Here is a 13,953-nt window from a genome sequence, read left to right as displayed (position 1 = left end):
TTTCATGTCTGGTTCCAGGATAGAGGTAACCGGAGATTGAGAAACTACATTGTATCTCAAAAGCATCTCTCACATTGATGTAGAATGGGCCTAAAATAAAACCCCCAAAACAAATATAGGTATTTACTTAGTAAACTAATTTGTAAATGATGTTTTTACTAATTTGTAAATGATGTTTTTACTGAATCAGATCAGTGCAAGCATGCGCTGTGGAATTATATCTAAGTCTACGCTAGGAAGCTATTTTGAAATGACAAACTGTGTGTCCACACTACCAAACCCATTATTTTGAAATAAGGGGCTAGTTATTTCAAAATAATAACTCCTGCTTTCCTTGAGGAATAATGTAATAAATAATTAATAGAATAATGTAGTAAATATAATAACATAATATAATAGTTATTTAGAAATAGTGGTAGTGTGGCACTCAGCTGTTGCTATTTTGAAATAATTAGTCTCCAGAATAATTCCAAGTAATTACTCCTCATTGCTGCTTGGGGCTCTAAGTCAAGGGTGATAGTTTTTCTAACTAATTTCCTCGTGTAGACACGCCCTAAGTCAGCGTTTCCAAAACTATGGGCCGCGGACCTATACCGGTCCGTGGGAAAAAAATACCAGGCCTCAACGTGGCTGCAGGGGTGTTCGGGGCTCCCGGAGTGCCCGTGTGGTGCCTGGTTCCCTAAGCCCTGGGCCAGGCTGGGCGGAGGAGGCAGCCGGATGTTCTGGGCTCCCGGCAGAGGCGTAGCGAGCGGATAAGAAGGGGGGCCAGTTGCCCCCAGGTGCCACGCTAGGAAAGTGCCAGACTGGGCTGCAGGGGTGGGGGAGGTGCAGGATGCTTGGCTAGGCTGTGGGGGTGGGGGCGGAGCTCAGAGCTCAGTTTGGCTGCAGGAGGAGGGAGGTGCCAGGAACCCGGGGCTAGACTCAAGGGGAGGGAGGGGCAGGAAATCAGAGCTGGGCTTAGCAGTTCTGCCAGGCTTGGGGGGAGGTGCAGGGAAACGGGGCTCAGCTGTGCTGTGAGGGAGGCATGCAGGGAACCAGTGCGGGGCTCAACTGGGCTGAGTGGATAAGGGAAGGCATAGGGAACAGAAGGGCAGCTCAGCTGGGCTGTGAGGGGCTGCAGGGAACTGGTGCTGCACTCCCTTGGATTGTGGGGGATGGTTTTGGGGGAGGTGCAGGGAACCAGCAAGGGTAGGCAGCTCAGTTGAGTTGCAGGGGAGGGAGGTACAAAGAAGCCTAGTGGGGAGGGGGAGAACCAGGAGCCCTGAAATGACCTCCCCTGGTCCAAAAAATCACTCATCTGGGACCAGTCAGGTCCAGAGGGTGCCAGACCAGGGAGGTCCAACTCCTACCCAAGTCCCCTCCTTGCACCCTCCCTCCTAGCCAGATACCCTACCCCCAATCTGCTCCTGCTCCTGCTCCCACCTCCTGGAGTGCCCGTGTGGCACCAGGTCTCCCAAGCACTGGCCCCTGCTGAGCGGAGGATGCAGCCAGATGTTCCGGGCTCCCGGAGTGCCCATGTCGCGCCGGGTTCCCCAAGTCCTGGCCCGGGCTGGGCGGAGGATGCAGCCCGGTGAAACAGTGAAAATGTATTCATTTTTTATTCTTTTTTATATGCGTTTATATTTTTGGGCTGCTATAAACAGTACTGAAAAAAACTGGGTTCCAACTAAAGTAAAACATTTGGGAAACCATGGTCTAGCCAGCTTTCTATCCATCTTACAGTCCATTTATCCAATCCAAATTCCCATAACTTGCTGGCAAAAATATTGTGGGTGACTGTATCAAAAGCTTTGCTAAAGCTGGCAGTGGGGGCTTTGGGAGGACCAGAAACAACTTATTTGCATATTCATCATTTGCTTAATGAATATGCAAATAGGCAAATGAATGTTACCAGTCCTCCAAAAGCTTGTGAATGGATTTACTGGCACCCGTGTCAAAAAGTTTGGGAACCCCTGTCCTAAGTGAATTCCTCTCTTGCATATTTGTTTGTATTATTGGAAATTGTCTGTTCTGAAGCTGAAAATAGTATTTTGCATATACTCTGTTTTTTCTTTGCAGAGTACTTATGATTATGGGAGACAGTTACTACAGGCTACAGTTGTGCTTTGCCAGTCTCTGCGATGCACTTCTAGGTCCTCAGGAGACACACTTCCGAGACTGAACAGAGTATGGAAACAGTTTACAATAACTTCTGAAGAGAGAGTACACCGGTTGGAAATGGCTGTTGCATTTCATTCAAATGCTGAAAAGGTGAGAGGCTTTCGAAAGAAAAACTTATTCTATTTTAGTTTAAGTAAAATGAAAAATAAATATGTAAATTAAATCTTGCTGTGTATTTATTGGACTGCAATCAGATTCTGATTATTTGCTTTCTAAATTTTACAAAGAAATTAAATAGCATTTTCTGTATTGAAAATATATTTTATAATTCAGCTATTTAAAATGTAAAATAAATCCCATAAAACTGTCATAAATGTAAATCATGGTTTCTTCCATTTGATTGGCATAATTCCTTAGCTTTAAATTACTTATTATTTGAACATATTGGCATGAGAAGGTTGTATAATCAACAAAGCATGGTTTATGATAGTCAGTAGAAGATACCATAAATGCATACATTCAAATTAATATTGAAGCACGGTCCTGTTGCAAAGTTAAATCAAATAATTGTTTTTTGGTTAGAAATCATTTTGGATTTAAGGGTAATGTGAAGGTCAGGAGATTGATAATGGGCTTCCAGGTCTTGTGCCAATGCTGTCAAATTCAGATCAAATATTAGGTCAGTAGTGTCTGATTATAATTGAGAAGAGTTCAGTGGCTGGTAAATGAATTGACTATCTCAGTCCAGCTCTTAATGGAAGCTTGTCCATATCATAAAAACGTTTTTATAACTGGAAATAATTCGCTGACACATTTGTAGGTAGTCTAAGTAAAAAGAGAACGGATATACAGGGAGAATTACTTTCTTATCCACAAAAGTGGTCCTCCTACAATTATGACGTGTTATATAGGTGGGACAGCATGAAGAACCTTGCATTGTAACTACCCATACTGTCTACCAATTCAATTGATAAATTAGGAATGCAGCTTTGCTAGTTTGGTGGCATATTTTTCACATATACCTCTGTTGCTCAAACTTTACCATAAAAGGAAGAGGATTACTTTGGATTTAAGTGACTATATAGTGTTAAATATAGTATCCAATGTATCAGATCCAATGTACCAATTCATAAGGTCATATGTTTTAATCCTTTTATATCGGTTGAACTTTGCACTAGTATGTAGTGTCTGGAAAAACAGATTGGAGTTCTCAAGAATAATTTGAGTGTCCTCTTTATTAATCAGGTACTCTTGTACAGGCAGTCCCCGGGTTACGTACAAGATAGGGACTGTAGGTTTGTTCTTAAGTTGAATTTGTATGTAAGTCGGAACTGGTACATATTGTAGAGGAAACTCTAGCAAAACATTTTTTTTAGTTTTGGATAGCATAGGGAAAGGTTAACTCCCCTCTAATGTTTGTTTTGCTGTCTGTTCCCCTGTTCAGAAGATTTCACATCTATTTCTGTCCCTGTGACAAACTCAGGACTAAAGGAGTAACTCATCAAATACCAAACAGCTCTGCACCATGCTTTGAGCTAATAGCTTTATTTCCACACACCACCCAGGGTTCTAGGAGGAGGGTCCTTTTTTTGCTAACACAATGAGGCCAGCACTTTGTTTGTTTTGGTGGAGTCTTTGTTTGCCCAGGGAGCCCAGCATGTATAGGGGGAGGAGGGGCAGAGAGGCTGCTTTTGTCTGCTGTTCGGCAGCCTGTTGCTCAGGGGAGGGGGCAGCCTGTTGCTGGCAGGGGAGGAGGGGGAGGCGTGCAGGATGCGAGGCCGCAGGGGGGGGGCAGCGGGCGTGGGGAGGCACTTTTCCTCTGCCCGGCAGCTCTGCGGGATCCCTGTCCCTGTGGCCAGCTGCTGCAGGCAGAGGCCAGTTGGAGCCGGCCGAAGAGGAGGAGGAGGTGGATTCTAGGACCCAGGTGAGCGAGCCCCGGGGACGCTGCTGCGCTCCGCTCAGGGAGCCCTGCATGTATAGAGGGGAGGAGGGGCAGAGAGGCTGCTTTTGTCTGCTGTTCGGCAGCCTGTTGCTCAGGGGAGGGGGCAGCGGGCATGGGGAGGCACTTTTCCTCTGCCCGGCAGCTCTGCGGGACCCCAGTCGGAGCCGGCCCGAGGAGAAGGAGGATCCTAGGACCCAGGTGAGTGAGCCCCGGGAATGCTGCTGCGCATGTGCGGGAGTTGCCTCACCCCGTTCGTATCTAGGGATCCGACATAAGTCGGATCCACGTAAGTCGGAGACTGCCTGTATTTCAAATAGCTGTTTGGCTTGTTTGCTGATACAGATTATTTTGGTATGCATTTGAATTAATTGTTAGAATTCCTGGTGGCAATTAATTGTGATTGTATTTATTTATGTGTTTGCAGCTACTTAGCAGAGATGTAAAATGTATTGGTACTCAGTGTAGCAGCCTGGGCTATCTTGCAACATGGGTTTATATTTTTCTAAATATACAGGTTGAACCTCCAGCACTCTCTGGTCTGGCGATATCCATGGTCCGGCAGAACCATGGCTATTTCTGGACCAGAGACCCTGGCTGGGAGCAGGGGCGGCCAGGACCAGGCGCAAAGCACCACCACCAGCAGCAGCAGCTCTGGGAGCCTTTGCCAAGCCAGTGGTCAGGAGCTCAGGCCAGCACAGTGTGTTATGCAGCCCCATTGCGACAGGGAATGCAGCAGGGCTAGCGCAGTGGGGAGTACAGGCTGGGGCAGGTGGCAGCAGAGCCGACGTGGCAGGGAGCGCAGCCCTGGCTGGGGCTGGTGACAGCAGGGCTGGTGCAACGGGGCGTGGATCCCAATGACCAGGGCTGGAAGGGTGACAGGTAAGGTGGGAGCCTTGACCTCCCCTGGTCCGGCAAACTCTGGTTTTGAGCTGCCGAGGTCCAACCTGTGCTTTGATTGTTACAGGTTGATCTTAAATAAATGTGTACATGAAGATGCATTAACTATGCTGGTTAACATCTCTTCAGAAGCTTGCTGCAGTCTGCTCTCGTTTCTTTTACATTTTTGTATTGTTTATTACAGATTTTACAAGAATTTCCAGAGCAGCCTGAAGACATTAATGAAATGGAGCAATTTGATGAAATTGAAGCAGTTGGGAAATCAATATTGGACAGACTAACAGTGCCTGTAGTTTATCCTGATGGGTATGGGACATACTGTTGTAATACTACTTCAGTATGCTTTTGTTAAAGCTTCGCAGTGGTATCATAGGCAGAGGTTATTAGAATGTTGTTGATGTTTATAAATTATGTGAAATGGAGGATGTACAGTGAGTTGGCAAAATTTGCAGATACAAAATTACTCAAAACAGTTATATCCAGAGCTGATTACAAAGTGTTAGAAAGGGATCTCAATAAACTAGGTGACTGGGTAGCAAAATGAAATTCAGTGTAGAAGTGCAGAATAAAGCACATGTTGCAAAATAATTGCAGATATAGGGAAAAAAATTATGGGGTTTCAATTTCATGACTTATCACTCAAGAAAAATATCTTGGAGTCATCATAAAATAGATATTTGTAAACATCTGAGAAGCAGTAGATGGCAAAATATAAGGAACCATTGCTAAAGGGATAGATAATAACAGAAAATATTATGCCACTGTATAAGTCCATAATCTACCCATGTCTTGAACACTGTACAGTTCTGATTGCCCCATCTCAAAAAAGATATACTGGGAAAAGTACAGCAAAGAGAAGAGATATGAGAGACTGGGAGCATTCATCTTATAAAAGATTTAGAAGAATATGATAGAGGTCTATACAATCATTAATATTATGTAAAAGTGAATAGGGAAGTGTTATTTAATCATCCATGTATCACAAGAATTATGGGGCACCTGATGAAATGAATAGGCAGCAGGTGTATAGCAAACAGAAGGAAGCACTCCTTCAGAGAAATACAGTTAACGTCTGATATTCATTGCCATGGGATATTGTGACTGCCAAAAGTATAACTGGGTTCAAAAAAGAATTAGGTAAATTCATGGAAGACCGGTTCATCTCAGTGGATATCAGCCAAGATGGCTAGGGACAGAATACTGTGTTCTGGGCCCTTTACCCTCTAACTGCCAAAAGTTGGGACTGGATGGCGACTGATGGATCACTTGAAATTGCTGCATTTTGTTCACTCAGCAACAGAAAATAATGTGCCCGCTGCTTTCAACTGTATTCTTTATTTTCATATACGCTCTCAATAGTGACTAGGACTGCATACAAAGCACTCCTACGTTGAGCTACAGGCTTGAGTGCTTGACTTGGAGCTTGAGTGAAATGTTCTCTTCCTGAGAAGTGCTGCTGAGTTAGCAGGTAGCCACATTCGGCTCTAATGGACGTTTTCAAATTATCTTTAGGTGAAGCTTCAGTTAGACACTTCTGCAATAGAAATACAGAAAAGCAGGCATTGTTCTTGCTTGCGTAAGGCCTGGCTCTCGCCAATGGACTCACTGGCTAACTTTCATGAACACTTAAAACTCATCAATAAATTGGGGAAGCCCCACGCAGCTGCCGGCGACTGGCCAGCTGGGGAAACCCAGCCACTGGCTTCAAGTGGGGGGGCAGAGGAGAGGGAGCAAGGCATCCAGCCAGACGGGGTTGCCGGGAAATGGCACGGCAAGCAGCGAACCTCTACCGCTTTGCAGGGAGGCAGTGTTATGCTTAAACAAAGCACACGAGATCTTTTATGGGGGGAAAAGGCAGCACGCCGCATTTATTGAGAATACAAGAGTTGCATATGCTTTTCAGTCATGCACACGCACACACAAAACACGTCGTGCATACATCATCCTGCCAAATGATATCATAGTTACCAGTCCAGAGTCTGTGTCAATCTAGTTCCATAGCAAAGCACCCTGCTATTTATAATCCTTCTTCTCTGTTAAAATCCATGGATCCCGCTCCGTCAGCTTGTGACGGGAATGTTATCTTTTTGATGTGAGTGTTCCCAAAACATCTCTTGAAGGTTCATCCTGTAATCAATCATCCTGTCGGAGTGCTTGCTCCGCTTTAAGGCTGTCAATCTGCCAATTATCCAGTCTTTTTGTGAGTAGTGGGTAAACACTGGTGGTTATAGAAGGCTCCTCTGCAGCCAGATTGTCTTGTGCTATGGCCTTGCCCATACTCACTCAATCCCCTTCTTTAGCCATCTGGTTCTAAAGCCATGTAACTTTGCATCTTATCTTTGACACATTCACACTCCTTACATACACAGCTCTCTGAGGTTACAATCTGCATGGCAAAGCAAAAGCGTTGTAAATTAAACAATTAAGCCTTGGCCTTCAACATTAGCAGAATTCCGCTAATCTTATTAACACAGCCACAATACCCAGAACTGTTTTTTTACTTTAGAACATTTACTAAACTTCAAAACAAAGAAAATAGACCTTCAACTGAAAGGACTAAATTTGTAAAATATTAAATTTATGTTAATATATGCCTTATATTGCTACATTACTACTATATTATTATACCTAAAATAAGAAATATAAAAAGAATAAAACTTTCAATCCTAACACCAGGGGAAGCCCCTCGCAGCTGCCAGCAGCTGGCCGGCCAGTCGGGGAAATCGCATTATTGCAGGGACGGTTGTGTTGTTCGAAAAATGTTCCCTAAAAAAAAACCATGCTATCGATTTTGAAATAATGTGCTAGGTGGTGCGGAAGCTCTGCTTATAAATTCAATCAAAGGGAGGGCGGATTTCAGAATAATGCCGTAGTGTAGACCAAAACTGCTTTGGTGACTGGGAGGACAGCTTAGTCTCCATACTCATTCTGTCCTTGGTTTATTTTCTTATCAGTCACAGCAAAATTACAGTTTGAGGACTTCTGTAAAGCCCACTGAAGTTGGCGTTTAAAATCACAAGCAGAAAAGAACCTGTATTTCTGTGCTGTTTCAAATCTTCAGGAGGGTATTTGTATTTCCATGAGAATTCTAATGCTGTTTTACCTTTTTCTTTTTTTTCTCTTCTCCATAGTACTGAGCAGTACTTTGGGAGCCCAAGTGACATGGCTTCTTCAGCAGAACACATTAGAGAGAAGATGAAGCTAGTTAGCCTGAAAAAGCAGCAGCTGAGACAACCAGAAGCCACTACCCCAGAGAGCTAATAGACTGAACCCTTAAATACCAGATTGTAACAAGACTTCAGTTTGTAACCCAGCATGTCGTCTGCATATTACAGCATTTGATATAATGCATTTCATAGCCATTTATAAAAGCCTCATCTTTTTCAAAGTAAACATTGCTCCTGAACATCTTAACACTGTACATCTGCCAAGCCATAATTATTTAACATGCTATGAAACCATAGATTCCAAGTATCTTATCAAAAGGAACTGTAAACCTTGCACTGAAAAATTGCTGTAAAAGCTTTACCCTGACCTGTCAGTTGCTTCTTAGTTAAACAGCTGACATAAGCTTTGAATGGTGCTAATCAGAATGTAGAAGTTCCACATATGACATAATGGCTCTCTTTACCCCCACCCGCTGGTGATGTAGTATTTTTAGGCTGTAGGTAAGCTACCTGTTTGTGTAGACAGTGGTGACCCTATAATTTTAATTTGTAATACTTTAAAAATGATCATTTCTATTATTCCAGTATGCAACATGACCATCAAATCTTTGATATATCAGATTCATTACAGATGTTTTCCTACTTGTATTGATATCTATTAAAAGCTGATTGTGCTTAATAAAAACCATCTTTTAAAAATCTGATACAGATTGGTTATGATTTATCTTCCCAAATGTGGATAGACTGTCCATTACACACTTAAAGCTGGTAAACCCACATTTTGATCTGTTGACAAAAAAACATATTATTTTTCTTAAGGGTCACATTGTGATGCCCTTACTCAAGTAGTGCCTTTCTTTAGGAGTAGTTACAATGACATCAGGGGAGCTACTCCTGGAGTAAGGTAGCAGGATATTACAATCTGGCTTTTGATGGCTGATTTTTTTTCTTAAAACTGGGATAAATCAGCAGTGCCATAATGTCAGACTCTTATGTGCTCAAGACAGAGGATAAAACATTAACAAAGCTTTTCCCGGAAACATTTAAGATTTCTTTGATTCCTATAATAGGAGAGGATGGTGTATGCCCATTGTATTGAGGATGTTAAGCAGTATGAACTCCAGCCGCCTTCAATATTGCTTGTTAGAGGTTGAAGATTATTTCATTAGAAGTGGTCAGCATGGAATTCCCAAACAAGCTACAACTACTGGAATTGTAATAAAACAAGATTGAGAATAGGAAATCAGATTAAAAGAAAATCAACTCTCTACATAATTTGGCTACATAATTACACCCAGCAAAAATTAATCGATATATACCAATCATGTACATACAGGAAAGTAAAGTCTCACATTTCCAGAGCATGTATCCTTTCTCTCATCTGACCCTTCCTGAAGACAGCATGTAAAAAAGTCAGCTTGCAGTTTTAGGTGTTCTGTGTCATCGTCTCACAGCCCAGCTGCACTTTTTTTAAAAAAATTTTTTGTTGATCTACCTGTTTTCAAGGTGTGTGAAGCTACCAGTCTGTTGCTCACGCGAACTCACTGGCCAGGTGAGTTAAATGCAAGGAGAGGACCCAGGGGCTTCTCTCGGTCTGAACCGATGCTCTGATCTTGACAAAACGAGACCCTGAGATTCATGCAAGACACCCCATTTTTTCTCCCATTCAAGTCTATACATTTTGCTTTGTCAGCTCTTAATTAATCACCATCCGTTCTGTTTAACATCTGTTATCTGGGAATTATTCTTTACTCTGACATTAGTATGTTGGTGCTTCCTTCCCAATGTAATTTCAAGGCTGTCTTGTTTGTAAAGAGATGCTTGCTCTTACCACTCAAAGGCCATCTATAATGTCTTATACTCGTCTGTCTTATATTGAGCCCAGTCGATGGAATCTTGGTACCCCTAAGTCTTCCAGCTCCTTGTCCCCATTCCCTAGCCATCTGGAGTCTGAAACTGCTGGGCTTACAAGTTCTCTCTCCAAACAGTTACATTCCAAACTCATTCACTCTCCCGTCCAGGAACTACACAATTGTTTCACACATGGAAAACGGGATACAATTCTCCACATAAAAGGTATCGATCTACTTCCAATACAAAGGTTCTGCTAGTACAAACTTTTAATGATCATGTTTTCTTTACAACACAACCTATATTCTAATTTCTACAGTGAGATCATGCTGAATCATAAGAATCCTTCTGATCTCTTTCTCTCATAATGAAAGGTTATAGCATTCGAAAGATTTATACCAGTAATAAGAGCTACTGGTTTAAAAAAAGGACATAGTGGAATGTTACAGGGTTCAAAAGATTACAAAGCAGAACTTAACATTTGCATTGTACTTGTGTTGGGCAGAGGCTTTATACAACATTAATGATAAAGAGCAACATTTACAAAGGAAACCAATTCAAATGTTGAGGGGTTTCTAAATAGTAAACACTAGGGCTGTCAAGCAATTAAAAAATTAATTGCGATTAATCACTCAATTAAAAAATTAATCATGATTAATTGCGATTAATCGCACTGTGAAACAATAATAAGAATACCATCTATTTAAATATTTTTGATGTTTTCTACATCTAATATACAGTAAAACTCCCAATTGTCCAGCATCCAGTGCTCTGGCAGCGGACTTGGGGAAGTGGTGGAGCAGAGCAGCTGGGGTGCTGCCGGGTTGGTCCCGCAGTGTTGCCCCTCACCCCCCTGCTCGCGATAACTACTGCAGTCTGGGGGGTGGGGAGCCCGCTCCCCTCCTGGAAACTCTCGGCGGTGGTGCAGGGCTTAGCGCAGCCAGAACGGGGCAAGTTTGGATACTTAGCTCTCGCGGCTGCTCGGGGCTTTGCCCACCTTCCTGAAAAACAGCGGAGGGTTCGCCCCTTGCTGCGCCTTTCCCCGCCCACCCCCCGGACACAGTGTGGGTCCTGGCAGACCCGTCACAGCCCCCCGCTGGAGTACCTCCCGATATTCCAGCATATCCGATAATCTGGCACCATCTAGGTGCCAAAGGTGCCGGATTCTCGGAAGTCTACTGTATTGGTTTCAATTACAACACAGAATACAAAGGCTACGTCTAGACTGGCATGAATTTCCGCAAATGCTTTTAATGGAAAAGTTTTCCGTTAAAAGCATTTGCGGAAAAGAGCATCTAGATTGGCATGGACGCTTTTCTGCAAAAGCACTTATTGCGGAAAAGCGTCCGTGCCAATCTAGACACGCTTTTGCACAAGAAAGCCCCAATCACCATTTTCGCGATCGGGGCCTTTTTGCGCAAAATAATATCGCGTTTTCTACACTGGCCCTCTTGCACAAAAGCATTTGCGCAAGAGGGCTTTTGCCCGAACGGGAGCAGCATAGCATTTCCGCAAGAAGCACTGATTACAGACAGTAGGAAGTCAGTGTTCTTGCGGAAATTCAAGCAGCCAGTCTAGACGCAGCCAAAGTATATAGTGCTCACGTTATATTTATTTTTATGTTTTATTACAAAACATTTACATTGTAAAAAAAAAAAAAAAAGTTCAGTTCACCTCACTGAAGTATTGTAGTGCAAATTCTATCATGAAAGCTGAACTTAAATTCTTCTATATAATCAATATTTTTGTGTCCTATTCAAGAGAGCCCTCTTTTAGCTCTTCCCCAGGTGTGGGCAGCACATGGCCGGAGTGGGGGGCTAGACTCTGCTGTGGGCACATGGGAGGGGAGAGAGACAAGTGTCCGGGTCTTTACTTTTTTTGTTTACTTCTCAGTTGGAACTGGAACCACGTCTTCAGGTTTTTTTCCTCCTTTCTGGCTGCTTCATTTTTCTCTGCGCCTTCTGGTGGCGGTTTGCATTATTGCGCCTTACCAGAGACGACCTCTGGAGCAGCTCATGCTGGTTTGCCGACCTTTGTGATTAATGCAAGTTAATTTTTTTCACGCGTTAATTCTGCTCTGAGTTAATCGCAGGTGTTAACGCCCACTAACTGACATCCCTAGTAAATACATATTCCTTTATAAGTTTTTTTTAAAGTTCACTTTGTATTCTTTAAAAGAAGTTGATTCTCAATGTAACTTATCTACTAATTATTTGGCATTTTCAACTTCATAGAGTGAGGGTAATTACCTAAAACTTGGAAGGGAGTTAATTGCTGTATTTGAAATGAGCTGTTTACATCTAGAATTGTGAATAAATAGTGATTTCTCATTATAGCAAATGACAAATCATGTCTCAAAATACTTGGCAAGAAATACAAAATAATGTAATAACTACATCTGACTTATTTTTGCAGTATATATAATGTTGCTTTAAAATAAGATGTATAGTACTTTGTGTTATAAATGTGCATTTTGAAAGGTTTCTATCATATTGCAAATAACCAACTTTGTCAGGTTTATTGTTTGAGTCTAATGAGTGTGTTTTTTTATGTTCTGTTTAATTTTGGGGATGAGAGATCTTGTCCATACTTGGGAAGAACAAGCAGAATGAACGGTATTTAACACAAACATGAAATGGAACCAAGCCATTAATATGCACAAAGTCTCCACTTTTACAGAAGTTGTTTATAAGTCTTATTGGTGAAGATAATAAGTAAGGGGCTGCAGCATAAGGTCCTGGGACAAAGCAAATGTTCAAAACAATACACTGGCCCATTCTAAATTAAGGCTGTTTGCATATTTTTGTTCTTGGTGGTTCAGCAACATACTCTAATATAGGGTAATCCTACAAACCCTGTGGTGTGTCCAGCCTGACTGCAGTGTTATTCATGCGACAGTTAAATACGTAGTAATTAAGAAGTGTTCCCTGTGCCATAGCCTCTGCACAGTTAGCTTTTGGCTACTGCTGTGAAATTTACTTTCATGACTATAGGGATGGAAGACTAAGTTGTGCCCAGCTGTAACAAGCCTCCAGCCAAGGATTGCCAAAGCACGCTGGCACTCTGACCAAAGTTCCCTGTAGGCTGCACGGCCACACAGCTGTTTTCTGAGACCTGATCAGAGGATCAAAGCTCCTGCACAGGCAGGGAGCTCAGCTGATTAGTGCGGGGAGAAGCGTCTCACTAAGCAGCAGCTTTAAACAGAGCTGCTGCATGCTTGAAACAGAGAAGCTCCCAGAATAGGTAAGGAGGGGAGCTAAGGAGGGAATAAGTGGTTGCGGAGGAAGGGGGAGTAATTGGCTGGCGGGAGAGATCAGAAGGAAGGGGAGTTTGGAGCATGCCATCAGCTCAAGAAGAGAGGTAGAAGCAGAAACTCTGCACTCACCTCAAGTCTCCTGGGCAGGAAATGGGGAGGCAAGGGGATAACTGCGTGTGGTAGGTGTGGGAAAGAGGGAGTGGGTGGGTGCTGGCATTGGGATGAGGTGGAGGCGGCGCGGGAGTTTGTGCTATGTGTCCTGGAGTGAGGTGGGGGAGGGATGGTGATTTTGCTTGTGCTGTGTATCCCGTAGGCTGTTTGTACCTGCAAGTTTGAGAAGCAGGGTTTTATTTCAGCCTCTGGCTGGGCTGGGGGAGAGGGGGAAGCAGGTTGCACAGGAGTGGGTGGGTCAGTCCTAGAATTGTGCAATGAGGTGGGGGAAGGAGTGATTCACTTGCTGCAGTCCTCTCTGGCTGGCTGAGTTGGAGAGGTGGTGGGGGAGCAGGCTGCATGGAGTGTGTGTATGCCAGTACATTTTCATGATTACATTTCAGACAAAGTTTACGTAGGTGTTAATGGCTTACGGTAAGAAAGAAAAAAGATTCTTTTAACAGATTTTTTTTGTTGTTGCAGATCTCTAAAAAATTGATCTTATGATCTTAATGATATTTATATCCTGTGCTATTAATTAATACAAGTTATATCACATTACATTAAGGCCAGATCGTTGCTAAGTGTTG

At 43.0% G+C, this 13,953-nt stretch overlaps 1 protein-coding gene across 4 annotated transcripts in view; it reads left to right on the top strand.

The window, feature by feature from the left end:
- Positions 1 to 8,810, top strand: part of SESTD1 (SEC14 and spectrin domain containing 1) — a 129,414-nt gene extending 120,604 nt beyond the window's left edge. For all 4 annotated transcript variants that reach the window (XM_075933735.2, XM_075933734.2, XM_075933733.2 and 1 more), the window contains 3 exons: positions 2,059 to 2,250; positions 5,124 to 5,245; positions 8,071 to 8,810. In XM_075933735.2, the coding sequence (XP_075789850.1) occupies positions 2,059 to 2,250; positions 5,124 to 5,245; positions 8,071 to 8,200 (444 nt within the window). In that variant the 3' untranslated portion in view covers positions 8,201 to 8,810. The remainder of the gene's footprint in view (positions 1 to 2,058; positions 2,251 to 5,123; positions 5,246 to 8,070) is intronic.
- Positions 8,811 to 13,953: the final 5,143 nt, after the last annotated feature.

The sequence above is a fragment of the Pelodiscus sinensis genome, chromosome 7, assembly GCF_052426305.1.
Source record: "Pelodiscus sinensis isolate ZL-2025 chromosome 7, ASM5242630v1, whole genome shotgun sequence".
Classification (NCBI taxonomy): domain Eukaryota; kingdom Metazoa; phylum Chordata; order Testudines; family Trionychidae; genus Pelodiscus; species Pelodiscus sinensis.
Note: the sequence above shows the minus strand (reverse complement) of the source record. Positions and strands in the feature narration are given on the sequence as shown.